A 17,004-nucleotide genomic window follows, 5' to 3' on the forward strand; every position below is an offset into this window, starting at 1 on the left:
GCCCATGGCATGGAAACATCAAAATATCCCTGCCCATTGTTCATGGCATTAAGGAGCCTTTCTTTATGATACAAGAGTCCTTGGCCATATCTGGTGTGGAGGCTGCCTGGACACATGGGAGAAGTGCAAACACACAGTGGCAATAAGTTGTGTGTGCCTGAAAGGTGTGAAATTCTCCTATGTCTCATAGAAGCATGTAGGTATGCACATGGCAGCCTGCTCTGCTTGTGAATGGCAGTAAGAGTCAAGTTCATTGCATAACCCCCTTAAATGCTAACCAATACATTGAAAACTGAAGTGGGAATAAAACTAATTTTCCTGGCTATTTTCTAGCAACAGATCCATCATGACTTCCCTGAATCCACATATGGTCTCTGTTAACAGACTGAACTTAGACTGAACCTTGCACTCAACCAAGTTTCCCTACAATCTATTCATGACAAGCTACTTATTACAAGTATTTTTTTTGGAGAAACAGGCAATATAAATTAACCCTTTCAAAATGAATCTAAAAAAATCTGAAAGATGTATTTTCATGAATAACTTTTTACAACATTATGGTGTTATTTATTTTCATGACTGGTTCATTTTTGAACCTGAGCTAAATCATATAGGCAACAGGTTTTCTGTTTAGTATTCTAGATAAGCAGCAGCTACATGGTAAATTTGCTAAGTTTTACAATGGCCAAATCTCACATACATTTCCAAAGGGCAGCCTGTGTTTTTAGCATTCACTAATGCAATCACACGTTACAATCTCACTGCCACATACCAGTCCTTCAAGACAGGATGTCACAGCTCAAGAAACAACTTGTAAGCTTCTTCTCTTTTAATAGCTGAGGTCACAGGCAAATAAGTGATCAGGGGGTAGGAGGAAGGCATATTTTAAAGCCAAAATTCAAACTATACTTGTGATTTCTGAAAAAAAAAGTCAATTATGACAAGCAAGTCTCTAGCTATTCTTGTCGAATTACTTTTAGTACTTTGAAATAAGTTAATTAGCAATAGGCTACAATCCCAGACATACGGAGCAAGAGCCAGAAGATTTGTGCTTCATATAATAAAGCCAAATATTAGTGTCTTCAGTTGATACATGCAGTATTTTCTTCTGAAGTCCTCCAAGGCCAGATATTCTGAGAAAATTTCATATACCCAGCTTTTTAAAAATTGTTGTTATTACATTGAAAAGATTATGAAAGAAAACATTTTATCAACTGAACGTGATATGTTAGAAGCTGAAATGGCATTGCAGAGAGTGGTGTTAGAAAGTTATTTGAGATTTATGCAACAATTCTGTTAGGTGGGGCACACTTTTGACAGAGGAATGTTGGCTTATATCACCTCACTTAAATAAGCACTTATTGGAATCACCCTTGGTAATTAATAGATCAGTCACCCAAAGCTGTGTCTTGCAAGTACACCCAGCACAAACAAGTTTTCAGGGACACTCATTCAAATAAGGCCAGGAAAAATACGTCTCCTGCTGCCAAAATGGGCAAGAGAAAAAAATTGGTTGAAAATATGATAGCTGGCCATCTCATCTTCTGCTACTTTCTGCCTGGAATGAGTTGTAAAACCTTGGGAAGGAAGTTGGAAAGTTCACCAATATTAAAGAATCAGCAATTCCCTTTACAAAATGCTTTGTTTTCACATTTTTTTCCTGGTCTCAACTCCTTTGGTCTCCACCACACAGGATTCCTGATACTTGTCAATCAATTCCAACCTTTCCCAATGAGATGGGCAGAAACTTAAGACCACAGAGAAAGTTGATTGTCTATATGACTCTGAAGAGTTTGCATTTTAGTAGATAAGCCCTGGGCTAGGTTTTCACCAACTCTTTGATTTGCCTCATTGTCAACATGGTCTAGGCTTCTGCATAGATACAGCCTCAATTGTTTTAATGAGAAAAAGAATAACAAAGAAAAAGAACATGTAAAGCCTAATTCACATCAGAAATTTTCAAACCAGATGGAAATAAGTGCACTGAAAAGGGGTGAATGAAAAGAAATTTAAAAGCAAGTCCTGACGTCTGGAAGCTGGCTGGACTCTCACAACTAGTCCAAGTTCTCCAGCTGGACATAATCTCCCAGAATACCAACCTCAGACAAGATTACTTGAGATCATGAGAAAGTGAGATAAAAAAGGATATTTTGTAATTTTGTCTGAGCACAGAAACCATATCACCTACAAAATACAAAACACTGACCTCTCTAGACTAAAATGAACAACTTTGATTTCTTTGCCAGTTAGTTTATCATCGCTCTAGTCCTGTAGATAAGACATATTGAGATACCCATACCCAATTATAGACTTGCCCTGACAGCATCCAGTCTAAAGAGGACCTCTGCTTCCTTTAAATCTTCCCCCAAGTCACCAACCTAAACCTTGATTCTATAAGAAGTCCTTTCTACCCTCTCTCACTGGGATATCTCGTGGTTCCCATTGTGTGTGTCCTCCCAAAGGCCTCCTCTCACAGCCTCAGAATGTGGTCTGGGCTGTCCAGATCTAGTCCATTTTACTTCTTGAATCAGAAAACTCTTACTTGTTCATCTACTTGGCAGTTCATGTCACAGTTCTTTTCAACCCAAACAAACTCCCCATTCCCTAAGTTGCTGGCTGAAGTCCCCACACTATTGTGCCATGACCTGGTTGACTAAATATCCCTGCTGCCTTTATTCCCTCTAGCCCCATCGCCAGCTACATACTAGGTTAGTTCCTCTTCAGATATTAAACTCCAGCAATTCCATATAAGAAAACTGAGATCCAGAGAGATTTACTAAAGTGAGTAAACCTCTATCCTAAACCATGCTTCCATGCTTTTTAGAAAAGTATATGTATTCTCTCTCTCTCTCTCTCTCTCTCTCTCTCTCTCTCTCTCTCACACACACACACACACACACACACACACACACACACACACACACACACACTCACCAGGCACTGAATGGGTATCTGACCTCTCAATAGCTTGGCAATTCTCTCTAGTCTTTGACTCTCTTGCTACAGATAACGAAAGGTTCCTATCTGCATTTGCCTGTACTTTAATCTTACAACATCAGCAGAATGAAGGAGAGCAAGAGCTTTTATGCACATGCCTGCTTCAAAAATTCTTAGGTCCAAAGTTGTTAAGAGAGAGTTACAAGACAACCCTCTCTCTTTCCATACCCCAGCATGACCCAGGCTAAAATCACTCTTCTGTCACACAGCTTCAGGGTTGGAAGCTATTACAGAATCTTTTTTTCTTTACTGCTTAAAATCAGGGCTGGGGAGGCCGTTGGGTTGCAAAGAGCTGTGATGTTAATTGGTGTGAAATGTTTATTGGTTTTGGTGGAAGCCACTGAGTCTGGAAGTTACTAAGCCTTCTTCCATAGGGTGTGCTTTAGAGCCCAGGGGAACAAAGACCCCTCCCAGGAGCATTTCCCTGTGCTTCTGAAGCACAGTAATCCAAGGATCAAGCTATGTGACACGGGAGAGAAGATACATGGGAGAGAATAGCAGAGGACCATTATTTGGAAATCGATGATGGGGAGCTCTACCTTAGTGATAGGACAAGCAAATTTGAACTTAAATCTGGCAGGGCCTGTGGGTAGAGGAGTCATGGTTTAGATTTAAGGAAGAACTATCTGAACCTGGGGTGGGGAGGGGACTGATAAATCTTGGGGTTGACTCGTTCCAGATTTTTTTAAAAACAACATCTGTTGGTGGGGGCGATTCAAGTACAGCTTGTTGGCAGACAAGAGCAGGGCTACTCAAAGTGAGGCTCACCTGGGGTACATTAGAAATGAAACTCGTTGAGCATCGATTCATGAATAATAACCTCTGAAGGTGGCATAAGCACTGCCCCCAGTTCGCCAAGCCCTGGGCTAGGGAAAAGAATGCTTTCTGGAGCTTCCTTCTGATTTACAAGCGAGACTCCTTGTTCTAGTGGTTCAAAAGACCTAGATTCTTTTTTTTTAATTGAAGTATAGTTGATTTACAATATTGTGTTAGCTTCAGGTGTACAGGAAAGGGATTCAGTTATATATATACATTTTTTTCAGATATTTTCCATTATAGGTTATTATAAGATATTGAATATAGTTCCCTGTGCTATACAGTAAATCCTTGTTGCTTATCTGTTTTATATATAGTAGTTTATATCTATTAATCCCATACTCCCAATTTATCCCTCCTTCCCTCCATTTCTCCTTTGGTAACCATAAGTTTGTTTTCCATGTCCGTGAGTCCGTTTTGTATATAGATTCATTTGTATTACTTTTTAGATTCCACATATAAGTAATGTCATACAATAGTTGTCTTTCTCTGCCAGACTTTCTTCAGTTAATATGATAATCTCTAGGTCCATCCATGTTGCTGCAAATGGCAATATCAATATTTCATTCTTTTTTTATGGTTGAGTAATATTCCAGTGTGTGTGTGTGTGTGTGTGTGTGTGTGTGTGTGTGTGTGATATCTTCTTAAACCAATCGTCTGTTGATGAGCACTTGGGTGTTTCCATGTCTTGGCTATTGTAAATAGTGCTACTATGAACATGTATGTGTCTTTTCCAATTAGAGTTTTCACGAAAGATCTAGATTCTGATTTGATACCAGCACTGGCTCACACCACCACCTGAACAAATTATTTAGCCTTTTTTTTTTTTTTTTTTTTTTTTGCGGTACGCGGGCCTCTCACTATTGCGGCCTCTCCCATTGCAGAACACAGGCTCCAACGTGCAGGCTCAGCAGCCATGGCTCATGGGCCCAGCCGCTCCACGGCATGTGGGATCTTCCCGGACCGGGGCACGAACCCGCGTCCCCTGCATCAGCAGGCGGACTCTCAACCACTGCGCCACCAGGGAAGCCCTTTTTAGCCTTTTTGACCTTTGATTTTCTAAATTGCAAATTGGGAATAACATCTGTTGAACAAATGAAGCCTCTAATAAATATATGTTGAAAAAATGAATCTTCCAATGAAAGCATCTTGTAAACGATTATTCTAATGCTGGTTTTCCATAATGCCCTTGATATTCTTTCTCCTTAGGCATATGTAGCCCAAAGAAGCAGCTTTCCCTTTTACTGAATAGAATGATAGCAGACCAGCTCTACTAATGCGCTGACCTATTTGGGGGCGTAGTCTAGGGGGTGGAGCCAGAAAGCTGTCCGTCATGAAGATTGATGCCACCTGTAGCTGTCTTTGAACCATTCTGAGTCACACTCCCTCAGTGTGGTGTTTCTTGGCTCCCCAAAGCTTCTAGGATGACTGGTGCTTCAGGAGAACAACTTCCCAGAGCCCAGCCCCCCACCAGCTGAGTCAGTGCACTGACAGGGTAAATCGGCAGCACAAGTGTTGTTTGGGGAGTTGCCGTGAGCTGGGATGTGTCCCCACTGAAAGGAAAAAATAGTCTATTGTGCTGGTGAAGCAGAAAGAGATAGGACCCAGGGAAGTCTGCCCTGAACAAAATCTGTGGTCCATCCCAGGCCCAACTTCTGACCACTCTTGTCAAGGTTACAGGGCACCATGCTATGTGGTGCACAGTGCAGTCTGACAGCTGGTTCACCCTTCCACGTTGTTCCCTGCAGCCTGATGTTCCCTGGCCCCCCTGATCTTCCTGTCCATTTTCTGTCCTCATCCCTCCCTGAAGTATGGAGGGCAGAATCTGCCTGCAAGCCGGGAGACCTGATTATATGATTCCACCTTTGCTGCCAGTTAGCTCTGTGACCTTGGGCGACATTTTAGCAGTCCTCTGGACTCAGTTTCCTTACTAAATGGAAAACAGTGATGTGGGCAATAGGCACAAGGCAAGGAGGATTGAGTCAGGTCACTTCTAAGTTCCCTTCCTTTTTATTGTTCAACAGCAGTGCTTCCCTAGGGGAACCCTGCCAGCGTGCTATCTTGATGCAAAGCCATACACTTCAGATCTGCTCTTTCACAGCCTTTCCCACCCCACCTCCAGTATCCTTTACCTTCCCAATGCCTAGACCTGACTTTGCCCTCCAAGATGACAAATAATGCATTACATGCACACACTGCTAAGAAAGGTGAATTTCACCTAATTTGCAGGAGTAAGCATGGGACTTGGACTCAGAACCAAATAACAATCCTGCCTTTGCTAAACTAATCTGGGACTTTTGAGCAAGGTACTAGACATTTCTCAGGCTCCATTTTCCATCTCTAATGGATGTAATGCCTACTTTGCAAGGCTGCAGGGAGGATGAATGGGTACAATTCGTGCAAAGCACTTAGCACAGTGCCTGGCATAGAAAGTGGGCTCAACAAATGTAGTTGCCTCCCTTTCCCCAGTTGGATAAAATTGGTGCTTATTAAAAACCAACCACATCCTTCTTCCTTACTCTCAAGGCAATGACTGTGATCATGAGAATAAATGGGCAGGGCAGTTAGCATAGTATTAAACAGAGAACACTTAATAAATCATCATTACTATTACCATTATCATCATCATCATGATATAAATTGTTGACTTGTATAAACATTTTCTAAATTAATTCGGCATCAATTTATTTACAAAGATGCACTGCTCCTTAAATATTCTGACAGGTGGTCCAGCTGAATTTTTTTTAACTAAGAAAACCTATAATTTAATAAACTTCCACAAATTAGGGAAGGACTTGACTCAAGTTACACACCTTCTTTTTAAGAACGTGTGAATTCCGTGGGAGTGAGGTGCAAAAGCTGGTGTTTGAAAAATAAATTAAAAATAGGTCTTTAAGAAATTAAAATCTGTCTTTTGGCATTGCTAGAATGTAGAGAACGCATCTGCAGTATTTGGAACCAGTGGCCAGATTGAAAGTTACGGTACCTAAATCCAGGCTGGATTTAGTTCCCTGAAAGCCACCCACATCTTCAAACACTATTTTCTAAATTCATGTGCTCAGAGTTTTATTAACCCAAATATAGACATAATGAAAAATTATAGAGAAACTAGTCAAATTCAGGATTGTAGGACTTTAGAACTGGAAAGGATCTTGGAGATAATTGAATTCAAACTCCAAATTTTGCAAATGAAAATATACTAAAGTCTTAACATTGCCTAGTGACTTCTCCTTTGGGGGCAAAGGACTTTCTCAGTGAGCAGCTTTGGCACAACAGCAAGAGGAAAGTGACAGTAAAAGTCTTTTTTGTGGACTTTATCACTTGGTGAGAAGAGAAAAGAAATATATTTGGGGGGAGTCAAGTGTTTTTTCACTACCTGTATCAGGAGTAATAAGTTACCTTTGCAAGGCATTATCCAAGGATTGACAATGACCTTTCCCTATAGGCCTCACCCAGAAAGCTGAAATATGTCCAAACCAAACCAAACCTCTGGATTTCACATTAACACCATACACAGAATACACGTTTTGTAATTGGTTTAAAAAGAGGCTTTCTAGTGCGGAGACAAACTCCACTGAGAATGCTTATTGCACAAATATCATGGCCAGGTTCAGATATATTTGCAAGTCATTTGCATAATCCTAGAGAGAAAATAGTTGACTCTACCTATAGGGTCTTCTTTTCTACTTTTTAAATTATTTTCCCACTCTCTCTTTTCACTGGTAAAACTCTACTATCCCAGATATATAAGCCAGAGGCAAGTGAAAGGTTCTGAATTAGAGCAGATGGCTGAGGACATTTTGTCAAAATTAATTCCATGGGTTGTTAATAAGTGTTATTTGAAAAAAAAAATCAAGTGCTTGGAAAACATTGTATTAGTTAAAATTAAACAGGATTCTTCACTTAAATACTTGTTAGTGCCTTTTATATTCTAATGTGCATTGTGAATCTTTTGGGAGAGTTGTGTAGATATATATTATCATTTTCAACACTCTCCTAGCTTATCTGATCTTTATACTACAAATCCTACTTTGGTAATGCTGTACGAGAGCATAAGTAACCAAAAGGCAGTTCAACATAGAACTTGCAAAGTCCTATTGCATGAAATTGCATAAGAGAGAAAAATGAAAGTCATTTATTCCTTGAGTAGATTTTCCTTCTTGACTTCCCAAAGGCTATTCCCTACACAGGTATGGAGTCAGGATATGGTTCTTGGCCAAATGAAAAGTAGGCAAATTGTACAGAAAAGTGTTTTCCTAAGCATAGAACTGTACAACAGAAGGTAAAGCTGGAAGGGAAGACTCCTTTCATGCCCAATATGTAAATGTTAGAAGTAAAGCTTTTTAAATTAAAGGTGTAGCAAGAAGGAACAGAATTAGAGTCAGCCATTCCCCCAGGCCTCTCCTGTCCCCTCCCCACCTCTACTGGGGTTTCCTCAAAATCTGGAGGCTCTATGGGGTAGGTTTGAAAACAACACATTCTTAAGTGTATATAACTCCCTCATTTTTAAGTATGTAAGGTAAGTTGTTATCTATGAGAACAATTAATTTTTATAGGAAGTGGTTCTATTAAAGAAAAAGAGTCTTCTTGTTTTGATGAATACGTTGATGGGACTAACTGAATGTAGGCTTAGGGCCAGGGAGAGAGGTGAATAGTTTGGTGCAATAATCTAGAGGAGAGTGTAGCGTCTCCACCGCAATATGGGGTTGGGGGAAGAAAGCAGATGAGAAAAGGACAGAAAGTGGGTGGAGGAGAGGATTCAGTCAGAGGACTAGAGTCTAGGGTGAAAAGTTGTACAGATGTCATCAGAAGATATTCCAGGTCAGGAGATTTGTGATTCCAGATGAGTCTAAAATTCAACTTTAAGTCATCTACATTATTATGATTATAAAACCTCCCTTTTATGCTCAGGTCTTCAGTAAAGTCTAAATAAACCACTATATAGAAATTGAGCAAGAAGCAAGTTTCATGTCTCAGGTTATAGAGGGTGGGACATGGATAGGCCACATGGAACAATCAATCCATAAAATTATGTAATCCAGAAGCAACAAGGGCTCGTTCCCTAAGAATGTAAGAAATCTAGACATCAGCAGAAATCTTAGGGAAGGCTTTACACTTGCACAGAGTGTACAGTGAGGATCCCCAGTAAGGGTTGGGGATCTTACTTGAATTGAAAGAACAGGGAGATCCCAGCAAATACCTGAATAACAGAAGGAAGTTATAATTTTGCATGGAGGAATACTTCCTCTCCAAGGACCTGTGGCTTTCATTGCCAAACAAATGCAGTATCTCCCAAACGAGTTAACCTATATTCCTAATGATCAACTGAATCTACTTGGATGCCTTTCTAACACTTTAACTTTCGCATAATCCTGATTGTATCTTCCCCCTGTCCTCCCCAAGTCCCTGTATCTTTGTTTCTTGCTTCTGTGAATGCATCCATCACTCATTCTACTTCTCAAGGAGAAACTTTATTCCCCCCTCTTTTCTTTCATTCACATCACATAGCTAAATAGTCATCCAACTTTTGCTGTCGCATACTGTCCCCTTCTACACTTTCTTGCTTCCTCAGTTTAGCTTGCATATCCTTGCTAAAACAGCTCCAAACATCTCTTAACTGCTTACTTTCTCCACTCCATCTACCCTCCATGCTTCACCAATTATCTACCCAAAATGCAGATCTGGTCAAGTCACTCCACCACTAAATATCATTTTCTAGCTCCCCATTGCTCGTAGGATGATGTTCCCTGTAGCCTGGCTTTTAGCCACGCTCAGTGCCAGTTCCTAAGCTCCAGCCAGTGCCGGCTACAACCCCAGAGCCCTCCTCTACCTCACCTGTGATGGTGACATTTTTTTTCTCTTTTATATGTTATGATTTATTATATTTAATATGGTAAAATTTAGATCATTATAATTTAATCTCTCATCACTCTAAGTTGTACAATTCAGTAACTATATCCTCTAGACTGTGCAAGAAGGCTTTCAGCCTTCTTGCAAATGCGCTCCTGCCCCACTACAAATTTCATCTGCCATTCTCCACCATATAGCATTTTCACCTCTGAACCTTTTCTCCTCATTTTCTTGTCTTTCCCTACAAGACCTTGTGCAAAACATTCATTCTCTGCCTCTTTACCATAATTCAAAATATCAATTAAAGTTAAAAATAAAAGGTGTGATAGGAATTGTGTTTGTTCTTCAATGTTTGCCTTGTTTAATACTTTAACTCAAAAGCATAAATGATATGTACAATGCTACATGTTGTATCAGGGGAATGAGTTACAAAGATCTTTGGTGATTGCTAATTACACCTCACAGGTGACCACTACCCTACATGTGTGTCTGGGCTTGACCAATGGAATGCCTACTCTCTGGAGATTGATTCTTGCTAATAATGTAGTGTAAAGGCATAGAATACAGCTTGAGAAAAATGGTGCTTGAGTCTTTGTTTCATCATTCATTGTCCAAGTGGCTTTAGGCAAAACATTTCACTTCTCTGAACTTTAATTTTTATCTGTTATACAGTATCTACTTCCCAAGATTGTTATGCAGATCAAATGGAATCAAGTATGTGAAAATACTCTGAAAACAGTAGAGAAAGGGCTTTGTAATCTATAAAATGCTATGCAAATATGAAAAGGAGTGCTATGAAAAGATAACTGGACATGGGGTCAAAATGAATGGTGCAGGAATTCCCTGGCAGTCCAGTGGTTAGGACTCCGTCTGTGCCTCCACTGCAGGGGGCCCAGGTTTGAGCCCTGGTTGGGGAACTAAGATCCCGCAAGCTGCATGGTGTGGCAAAAACAAACAAACAAAAACCATGGTGCTGTGGGTTGACCTGTGTCCTACAAAATGACATATTGAAGTCCTAATCCCCAGTACCTGTAAGTGTGACCTTATTTGGAAATAGGACATTTGCAGATGTAATTAAATTAAGATGAGATCACTAGGGTGGGCCCTAATCCGATATGGCTAGTGTCCTTATAAGAAGAGAAGACAGAGAAACAGGGAAGAATGCCATGTAAAGGTGGGTGCAGAGACTGGAGTGATGCATCTGTAAGCTAAGAACCACAGTGGATGTCCACCATCACCAGAAGTTAATGCGGAGGCATGGAAAAGATTCTCCCTCAAAGCCCTCAGGAGGAGCCAGTCCTGCTGACACCTTGATTTCAGACTTCTAGCCTCTGGAACTGAAGGATGGTAAATTTCTTTTGTTTTAAGCTACCCAGCATGTGACACTTTGCTGTGGCAGCCCTAGGAAACTAACTCACATGAGTGTAAATTAGTTCCATTACTTATTAACTATTTGAATTTGGGTTTAATTACTTAAAAATTTCCCCTGATAACTTAAGGACACTTACCTTTCTGTGATCGTTTCTCTGAGACCACTGGCCACCCCTTTGACCACGGTGCTAGCTTTGGGGGTCAGCACCACCTGAGATATAAAAAATGATCCCTTCTTCCTTCTCTCAGTGATGGATGCCTGAAGAAACTGGATCAGTTTTTCCGGGTCTGTGGTGTTGGCCCAGGGTGCTGGCATCATCTGCCCAGGCCAGAGAAAGGGTACTTCCAGAGCCACTGGACTGTGGTAGAAGACCAGCACTTGGTAGTCCTTCTCCCACAGGTACTTTAGACTCACTTCCTGGGCAAAAATCGCTGGGCACATTTTATTTCCATAGATGTCTTTCAGCATTTGGACGAGTTTTTCATGGTGATACTTCTGCATCCCATAAAAGTGGTTGAAGTCCAAGAATACTACCTCCTTATGGTGATCTGTGAGGAACGCATTGATCTCCTCAAGGCCTTCATTGACTTTGGCACTGAACAAACCATGAGCAAAGTAGAGTTCATTGTCGGGGTCTCTAGGCTTGGTGGAAATTCGAAGATCAAAATAACGGATCCCAGCTCCTAACTGACCAGTAAAGTTCATGGTTTGAGTGGCTAGCCATTTCCGCATCAGCTTTTTGGCCACAGTTCCAAACACAGAGACAAAATTCTGGACAGTTTCTGGCTGTTCAGGGCCCACTGGAGAGGCTTCGTCAATGTAGAAGCTGAAGGAATCATGAGATCCTAGAAGAATAACAAGGCACAATGTGGTTACATTTCAGTCCTTTGTCCTTCCCAAATTCTTTTCCTCTTGCCATGTCCATATCTCTCCCTCAAATGAACCAAAGGAAATACTAAGGAATATTTACCTAGTACATTCGAATGTCTTAGAAGGGTCTTTTTTTTATAACCTAGTATAGTACACAGAGGACTTCAACTGACCAAATGGTTTGTAAATGATAAGAAAAAAATCCCAACTAATCAATTTTTTAAAATTCAAAAGATCATCTTCTACTTCTGTAAACCAAGAATTTAATATATTCATTAGGATTGGTTTTCCATATAGGTGTTGTAAGTGACCATTCATAAAGTAGAATTTATTGTAACTCACCAATTCTCAAATACTTTGTCTACAATCTTGCCCTTTCCCTCTATTTTGGGTTGATTGTAAGCCTAGAGGGCTTGTTTCAATGAATAAAGAAGACCTTTTCACAGGTAGATGATCAGTGTTACTTCCTGCACTTTGGAAAGCACAAGAAGTCATGGAAATAAAGGAGGGGAGAAATAAGGCAAGAGGATGGTACAATTGCTGATATTTTAACATCCTTCTTGACCCTGCATTTGGGCAATTGTGAATGTAGATGAAATCAGGTACTTTTTACATATTGAATAAACAATTATTTTTTTCTTGCAAGTTAACACAACTGACAGTATTTAAAAATTAACTAGTAGACTATTTTCTTCACAGATATTTCCTCTCTACAGTGAATGCTCTTTGGAGTTGCTTCCAAATTTAGAAGAATTTCTTCCTAGGGAGAACATATTTAATTATTTATTTTTGGCAGTTACAAATATCAAACCTCCAGAAATGTAGCAATGAACACGTGTATGATTTGCCTGTAAGTGCAGAGTGCCATTTAAAATATCATTGGACCCAATAAAGGAAAATTATTTCATTTTAATTTTAGAGACACAGATGTAGAGAACAAACGTATGGACACCAAGGGGGGAAAGTGGCGGGTGGTGGTGGTGGGGAGATGAATTGGGAGATTGGGATTGACATAGATACACTAATATGTATAAAATGGATAACTAATAAGAACCTGCTGTATAAAAATAAATAAAATTAAATTTAAAAATTTAAAAATATATTCAGAAACATTACAGAGGATCTTCACCTAAAAGTTCTTTTAAATAATTTTTAAAGGTAAATGTAAGATTACCAGATCAAAATAAAGTTCTTTTGACTTTGAAAAAAAAATAAAAAGCCTCCTTTACTTCTTGGTAAAATTAAATTAATATATTCTGGATTTTTCACACATTAGAAAAGGCAGATGTCATTATTCCCCATCTGTTACTCAGGCTTCCTTACACCTTGTTGCTCACTCCTGATTTACATCCGTTGAGGTACAGTTTTTTCTAGATTTTTCACTCTTCCAACCCAAGATGTGTACTTGTGCACGTGCGCATGCATGCGCGCGCGCACACACACACACACACACACACACACACACACACACCTGTAAGTTTATTATCATCACCTCAGGGCCTTTAACTGTTAAGCTATTTGAAGCAAATTTTTTAGTGAGGCAATATTTATCTTTGTCTCTATTCCATAGCTATGTCAATCTATATCTCTGTGCCTGTATGTATATCTATTTAACTATGTCTGGCAGTAAACAGCCTACAGTAATCACAAGAGTATGGATTTTAGACACCATGGTGGGTTGTTAGAAAAAATAGTTTGAAAAATACTTTGATACCTTGTAAATCATAACCTTTTAAGACTTGGAACAGATAATTCCTCAGAATTATTGGAATTTTTCAAACAATGAAAGGTAACTCCCAAATATAGAAATGCCCCATTGAATTTCATCCAGAACTATCTGATCTATTGATCTTAAGTAGATGGTATAGGAAGAAAATGTCAGCACTTTCTGGATAAGGAAAACTGTCAGTTTGGATCTGGCATTGGCAAATTTTAATAGGGACTTAAATTGCTGCATGTTGATTTATTAGTTGCTGTTCAGTGAATGGCTAATATAAATGAAGAAACTAAACTGTACTATGGTTTAATATACAGCAAGATTATGTTTAAAAAAAGAAATAAAAAAGTGAGCTTAAGAAGAGTTATAATGAAATGATCTAGGATTGGATTAAAATAAGTATAAATAAATAAATAAACCCTCAAAATAAAGGTTAATTTATACAATTTTAAATTAATTTACAGTCATGTGAAGAAAAGGTGGATTAAAGTAATTAGTTACTTCTGTAATCTAATAGAAGACATAATTGGAAGCACGCAGAAAGGGAATTAAGTATGAATAGATTTCTTCTTTCAGAAATGAGTTGCTCCTTGTTTCTGACACACTACTAGAAATATTAATTTATTATTAAGGCCAAAATAAGGTAACATTAAAAATTAAAATTAAAAACAGATAACAGGCAGAAGGGGAAGCCACTGATACCCCCACCAGTATTTGTTCTAAGCTAGATGACTCTGATGTGCAGAATTATTCACCAGATGCAAATATTATTTGAAGAGGAGAATTAAATTATCAATCAACATAAAACACTATCTATGAATTTTGGGAGAAAATACAGAATCTAACATTGGCCAAGAAAGAATATTTTCAAGACTTTTAATTTCATTTGGAATAGTAGTTCCTCCCCAATTTCAAAATTTCCTCTAAACCATGAAGCTTTCTATTTGTTTGAACTTAAAAATACAGCAGTACTACTTTATGACTTTCAATAACAGAGAAAGCCTGTGGCCCAGCCCCGTGTCTTTAAAATCAGGGAGCCTGCCCATGAGCAAAACAGTGCTAAATACTATTTCTTTGTTCTAAATCCACAATGTGTGTGCCTTAGCTGGTCTAATATTTTGCTTCTAGACTGGTTCAGTATTCCTGTCCTCTTGTCCTCTTATTCTTTTTTTATCTACCACCCAAACTTGTACCTTGGACATGATACTTAAAGTTGCTCCTTTGATTCTGAACTTAGCCTTTCAATTTTGGGTTTGATTTGTCCTCTCTACTCAGACAAGAGCTGGCCACTCCCATTATGAACCCAGGCCAGTCAAGTTCCTTTGCTCTGGCTCTGAATAAGTGAATGGAATGGAAGAGGTTATTTTCTTTCGTTTCTTAGAAACAGGCACTTTTATTAGTTTCTCCTCAGTCGGCTACATCATTCCCTCATTCAGACAGTAGGCATACTTCTAAGACAGACCCTAACATTCCCTGCCATCCTGACATTTATATCTCTCTGTTGAGTGTGGGCTCTCTGTTGAGTGTCAGCCCAATCTAGTGACTTTTTTCTAATAAATGAAATAACACAAACATGATGGTATACCACTTCTGAGATTATGCTGCAAAAGACTGTGACTTCTGTCATGCTACTCTCTCTCTTGCTGGTTTTGATGAAGCAAACTGCTGTGTTGCAGAGGTCCATGTGACAAAGACCTGGGAATGGCCTCCAGCCAGCAGCAAGTTAGGAACAGAGCCCCTCAGTCCAACAGCCCTCAAAGATCTGAATCTTTCAATAGCCACTGAGTAACCTTGGAAGTACATCCTGCCCCAGTGGGATCTTGACTGTAGCCTTGTGAGAGATCTTGAAGCAGAGGATTCAGTTAATATTTGCCTAGACTCCTGACCCACAGAAACTGTGTGTTGTTTTAAGTGACTAAGTTTGGGGATAATTTGTTACATAGCAATAGTTAACTAATGAAAGCTATAACAATGCTTTGGGGTTAATGAGGGCATTTGAGGTCTAAAAATCCAACTGCCTAATATAAGAACTTGAAATGTTAATGAAGAGAAATTAAATTTAAAATGTTCATACGCATCTCTCTATGCTTGTAAACTATGTATCAGCTAAGAGAAAGAGTGAAAGAAATCAAGTTGGTTTAAAAAGTTTTCTTGAATGGAGGAGTTACTCCATTCTGCATTCTGGTATGGATGATCTTAGATGTCATCTAGTCTAATCAGCTAGAATGCAGCATCCATTTTATTAACTCAACAGTGTAAGGGAACTGTGTGATCATCTCATTTTTATAGTCTCTTGTAGTACTGAACTTAACATCTCATCCTATCATTTGCTGTGGTAGGAAGACTTCTAGGATGGCCCCCCAAAATTCCATCCCCTGTTATAGATGTCCTATATAATCCCCTCCACTTGAACATGGTAAATGTGTGGGGTATCATTCTCATGATTATGTTCCAGTACATGGAAGAGGTTTTTTTTTTTTCAGATGTAATTAAGGTCCTTAATCAGTTGGCTTTGAGTTAACCAAAGAGAGATTATCCTGAGTGGACCTAACCTAAGCAGGTAAGCCCATCAAACAGAGACAACAAGCAGCAGCAGATATTCTGTTGTCCTTAAGTAACAAAATGCAATGTGGTAGAGAGGACCGTGTGGCAGTTGAAGCAATTAATAGCCCACCAAAGTGATGTAAAAATTACTTTGAGCTGAATATATCTGAACAATCAGCAGCCACAGAAAGAATCGTTATCTAAATTTAAATAGAGCCTCTGAAAATATAGTTACCATTGACTTCCCTCCCAAGGAGTTACTTGATTGGGGAAAAAAAAAAAAAAAAAAAAAAGCAAAAAACGACACTTAGCACCAGAAGTGTGAATTCAGCTACTTGTTAGAATTAAAAAAAAAAAAAAAAAAAAAAAAAAAATAGAACCTTCCATACTCTCACATTGAAGCCCTGTCTACCCCTCTTTTGTTAAGTTTAGTATATAAGCCTTTTCTTTCTGGTTATTCTAGTGAGTTACTAGTCTCTGAGTGCTTCTGCATGTACACTGTGCATGCATAAATAAACATTGTCTTTTCTCCTGTTAATCTATCTATTGTTGATTAATCTGCAGACCACCAATCACTGGACCCAAGTTGGAAGAGGAAAAGATTTCCTTCTTGTAAAGTGAAGAGTTGGCAGCTTCTAGGAGCTGAGGGCCACAGTCCTACAACTCAAAGAACTAGATTCTGCCAACAATCAGCAAGCTTGCAAGAAGGTCCTTAGCCTCAAATGAAATTACAGCCTTGGCCAATACATTGATTTCAGACTGATGCAGCCTGGTTTTCATATTAAATTAGGCAATGCAGTACTTTGAAAACAGCATTGAATGTGTTGGAAGACTAGGT

General features: G+C 39.1%; 2 protein-coding genes across 2 annotated transcripts in view; both read right to left on the reverse strand.

The window, feature by feature from the left end:
* Nucleotides 1-17,004, reverse strand: part of C6 (complement C6) — a 400,163-nt gene that overhangs the window by 245,859 nt on the left and 137,300 nt on the right. The gene's annotated exons all lie outside the window — the stretch shown is intronic.
* The window catches only part of PLCXD3 (phosphatidylinositol specific phospholipase C X domain containing 3), a 165,293-nt gene that overhangs the window by 41,791 nt on the left and 106,498 nt on the right, over nt 1-17,004 (reverse strand). The window contains exon 2 of the mRNA XM_059060923.2: nt 11,172-11,880. Coding sequence (XP_058916906.1) covers nt 11,172-11,880 — 709 coding nt within the window. The remainder of the gene's footprint in view (nt 1-11,171; nt 11,881-17,004) is intronic.

This window comes from Kogia breviceps, chromosome 4 (assembly GCF_026419965.1).
Source record: "Kogia breviceps isolate mKogBre1 chromosome 4, mKogBre1 haplotype 1, whole genome shotgun sequence".
In the NCBI taxonomy this organism is placed as follows: domain Eukaryota; kingdom Metazoa; phylum Chordata; class Mammalia; order Artiodactyla; family Physeteridae; genus Kogia; species Kogia breviceps.